Source organism: Mizuhopecten yessoensis, unplaced genomic scaffold (genome assembly GCF_002113885.1).
Source record: "Mizuhopecten yessoensis strain PY_sf001 unplaced genomic scaffold, ASM211388v2 scaffold10237, whole genome shotgun sequence".
Taxonomy (NCBI): domain Eukaryota; kingdom Metazoa; phylum Mollusca; class Bivalvia; order Pectinida; family Pectinidae; genus Mizuhopecten; species Mizuhopecten yessoensis.
The window spans coordinates 153293-157530 of NW_018408446.1; the positions used below are offsets into that span (position 1 = coordinate 153293).

Below are 4238 nucleotides of genomic sequence, written 5' to 3' on the forward strand. Positions count from 1 at the left end.
CTGTAGTACATTACAGATTATTTATATGTGTTAACAATTGTTATAGTTTGTTCCTGTAATGTACCACAGATTATTTGTATGTGTTAACATTTGTTATAGTTTGTTTCTGTAATGTTCTGTAGATATTTAAATTTTGTAAATAATTATTTTATGGTAATGCACTGTAGATTATCAGTACTTTCATGACACTTAATTTTGCAATCTGACATTGTTGTACTTAATCACAAGGATATAAATTAGTATTACACTCAATGTGTATGTCTTAGGTCATGTATAAACTAGAGAAACTTTGAGTGAGCTAACAAACATAAACCCCCAGCTAGCGCCTACAATGTTTCTTTAACAGAAATGAAAGTTTCAAGGGCCATAACTCCAGGGAAATTAGTCGAATCACAAATTTCTTTATATTATTATGCTCATTTTATATACAATGTTCTGTCACGGTGCCAAATTACCAAAATTCCACTCACATGGTTTCTGGAACAGAGAGTTTCAAGGGCCATAACTCTAGGGAAATTAGTCAAATCACAAGTTACAGACAGATGGACCGGGTGATTCCTATATAGCCCCCTACCATAACAATAGTTCATGTGATACTGAAATAATTGGTCAATGATAACAGGAATTCACATGCAAATAAATATAATAGAAGACATCAATATTTTCTGATTAGTTTTTTGTGCGAGATGTTAATAATATTTTTTGTATCTTTTCCCATTTTCATCTTTTCTACAGATACAACAGTAACTGAATAGTAACATGATTTAGATCACTCAATAATTAAGAGCTTTGAAAGTGGGTATTTTTAGTTTTAAAAGTAAAATTTCTGAATTAGAGTATTACTGTTTTATTCATCAAATGTTGACACATCTGCGGTGCAAGATACACATGTCCTCTACTCGATACTTATGTACAGATCAAAGTCAAACAATACATTATTTTAAACAATACTTCTTTTATATGCAGACTATTCTCAAGTATTATATACAACGGTGAACATGAAAAATGCCTCAAAACTGTTTCAAACAGCATTACAGATGTGCCTCATATACAAAACATGTTACATTTAATTACCTGCAATTATCTTATCAATAAATAATGTTACATCTTATACTCTTAATTATAGAACTGAAAATTAAATCTGGATTGGAAATTACATTTACAAAGTTTGCCATAACGGCAATCATGTCAATGAAAAATAGAAAATGTGGACATTTTGGCCAAATTGTTCATTGCTATGTTAGCTTTATGAGACAAATTCAAATTCTCAAATCTTTTATATCTTAACAAATACAGTATTTCCTGTTTCAACAAAAAAGACTTTTTGAATCCCTTTATATGTAGTTTAATTTGTGAATTTCAATATTAAAAACCCATTTAACTTGTTAATTTGACATTTTAAAATTGAACAGTCTTCAATGAAAACTTTGTGCACAATAAAGCTAACCAGGTTTGAACATTTTGGTTCTGTAGTTAGAGCATGGTTAATATTGCTTTTCTCTTAAAACTCACATCTAAAACTTGATATTTTGCTGGAAATATAAATGCAAAAATGTAAGCCTTCTTCAAAAGCAGCACCATTTCACAGTTGGTTTGCAACTTAGATATGTATGGGAAAATACACTTTGAATTTTAGTTGTTTGCAAAAGGACAAAATGTTTGTATATATATTATATATGTAACAGATTTGATAATACTTATGAGATACAAAAATGAAATTCAAATTCTGCATGGCACAACTGTTTGTTTTCTTTTAAAAATAAGTTTGCAGAATGTACATTTACAGTGAATTGACCTGTCCTGCCTTGGTCTAGGAGGTCACTGATAGTCCTATTGAGGTGCTGGCAGCTTCACACTGGGAAATACTGACAAAATACAATCAATAAACTGGAATCATGGCATTGTATGAATTAACCAACAAATAAGTATTTACTCGACACCAACAGTTGGTCTAGGTATGCTGAGGAGTATACATTATAGGGTAAAACGTAGTACCAGACCTGTGATTTGGGCCTTGGTCATGAGTGAAAAAATAGCAAGGTCAGAGGTCAAGGCCACATCAAAATTAGTGACCTGATTTGAAATTTAGCACACTGAACTCAGAATACAATAAGATCTCGATTTCTATCTCTTACTCTTTTCAGAAACATAAGGTCCAGTTTAACGTACTTATTTTGAAATTTGCTCTTAATGTAGAAAATGAAAAGTCCAATAACATATTTATATTATTTGACAGTAGACAAAATTTGCAATATCAAATAACATTAAATCTAGAGGAAGTATGTAAGGCATACTGCATGAAGTCAAAGCTAGTGTTGTAGACTGATTTTTGTCTCATTTAATGACGAATACCTAAATAGAAATCCTCCTAGTAATGATAATGATGGCTATAAAGCACCAACAAAGGGCAAAATCTATCCAATATTGTAATGGGGAGGGATGCTGGTTTGTACAATGATGTAATGTATTCACTAATGAACCGGATTAATGATAGGGTATTTCCTGTATAAACTATCCTGTGTGGATTCTCAATATCACTACAACAATCATTATTTCAGTTTTCATTCAATGAAATCCAACCCGAGTGTCTCTTGACATACATATAGGAAGTCTTACCCAATGTGTCTCCCTGTCTTACAAATACAGAAAAAAAAACCTACACAGAAGATCATTAAAAGCACCTCTTTTCCTTGTAAGTACATACTATGGAAATTAATTCAAGTTTTTACCCCCCTAAAGGGAAATCCAACCACAGTGTCTTTTCCTATCATATACATGGTCTCCCTGGCTTGTACACAGGAAAATCCAATCCAAGCATCTGTCCTACATAAAGAAACTCTAACCAAACTGTCTCTCTGCACATGTCTGAGAGTGTCTGTACCCCACACACAGGGAAATCTAACCCAAGAGTGTCTGTACCCCACACACAGGGAAATCCAACCCAAGAGTGTCTGTATCCCACACACAGGGAAATCCCACCCAAGAGTGCCCGTACCACACGCACAGGGAAATCCAGACCAGGAGTGTACGTACCCCACGTACAGGGAAGTCTAACCCAAATGTTTCTGTACCCCACGTACAGGGAAGTCCAACCCAAAAGTTTCCATATCCCTGCTTACAGGGAAGTCCAACCCAAATGTTTCCATATCCCTGCTTACAGGGAAGTCCAACCCAAATGTTTCTGTACCTCACATACACGGAAGTCCAACCCAAATGTTTCCGTACCCCACTTTCAGGGAAGTCCAACCCAATTGTTTCTGTACCCCACGTACAGGGAAGTCCAACCCAAATGTTTCCATATCCCTGCTTACAGAGAAGTCCAACCCAAATGTTTCCATACCCCACGTACAGGGAAATTCAGCCTAAATGTTTCCATATCTCCACTTACAGGGAAGTCCAACCCAAATGTTTTCATACCCCACATACCGGGAAGTCCAACCCAAATGTTTTCATACCCCACATACAGGGAAGTCCAACCCAAATGTTTCCGTACCCCACTTACAGGGAAGTCAAACCCAAATGTTTCCGTACCCCACTTTCAGGGAAGTCCAACCCAAATGTTTCTGTACCCCACTTACAGGGAAGTCCAACCCAAATGTTTCCATATCCCCGCTTACAGGGAAGTACAACCCAAATGTTTCCATACCCCACGTACAGGGAAATTCAACCTAAATGTTTCCATATCTCCACTTACAGGGAAGTCCAACCCAAATTTTTCCGTACCCCACTTACAGGGAAGTCCAACCCAAATGTTTCCGTACCCCACTTACAGTAAAGTCGAACCTAAATGTTTCCATACCCCACTTACAGGGAAGTCCAACCCAAATGTTTCCGTATCCCACGTACAGGGAAGTCCAACCCAAATGTTTCCATACCCCACTTACAGGGAAGTCCAACCTAAATGTTTCCATACCCCACTTACAGGGAAGTCCAACCCAAATGTTTCCGTATCCCACGTACAGGGAAGTCCAACCTAAATGTTTCCATACCCCACTTACAGGGAAGTCCAACCCAAATGTTTCCGTATCCCACGTACAGGGAAGTCCAACCTAAATGTTTCCATACTCCACGTACAGGGAAGTCCAACCCAAATGTTTCCATACCCCACTTACAGGGAAGTCCAACCTAAATGTTTCCGTATCCCACGTACAGGGAAGTCCAACCCAAATGTTTCCATACCCCACGTACAGGGAAGTCCAACCGTAAATGTTTCTGTACCCCACGTACAGGGAAGTCCA

General features: G+C 36.9%; 1 protein-coding gene across 1 annotated transcript; it reads left to right on the plus strand.

Moving 5' to 3' along the window:
• The first annotated feature begins 799 nt into the window (after window positions 1-799).
• On the plus strand, window positions 800-3977 carry LOC110459848. The gene is made up of 2 exons (XM_021512306.1): window positions 800-3093; window positions 3133-3977. Exons 1-2 carry the CDS (start codon window positions 2862-2864, stop codon window positions 3975-3977), a joined length of 1077 nt encoding a protein of 358 aa, XP_021367981.1. The 5' UTR covers window positions 800-2861.
• The last annotated feature ends 261 nt before the right edge of the window (window positions 3978-4238 follow it).

Excerpts from the sequence above, each read along its gene's own strand:
- LOC110459848 (XM_021512306.1), top strand. The coding sequence starts at position 2,862 with ATGTCTGAGAGTGTCTGTACCCCACACACAGGGAAATCTAACCCAAGA. Across the intron at positions 3,094-3,132 it reads CACGTACAGGGAAGTCCAAC|CCAAATGTTTCCATATCCCT; the intron begins CCAAAAGTTTCC and ends GGGAAGTCCAAC.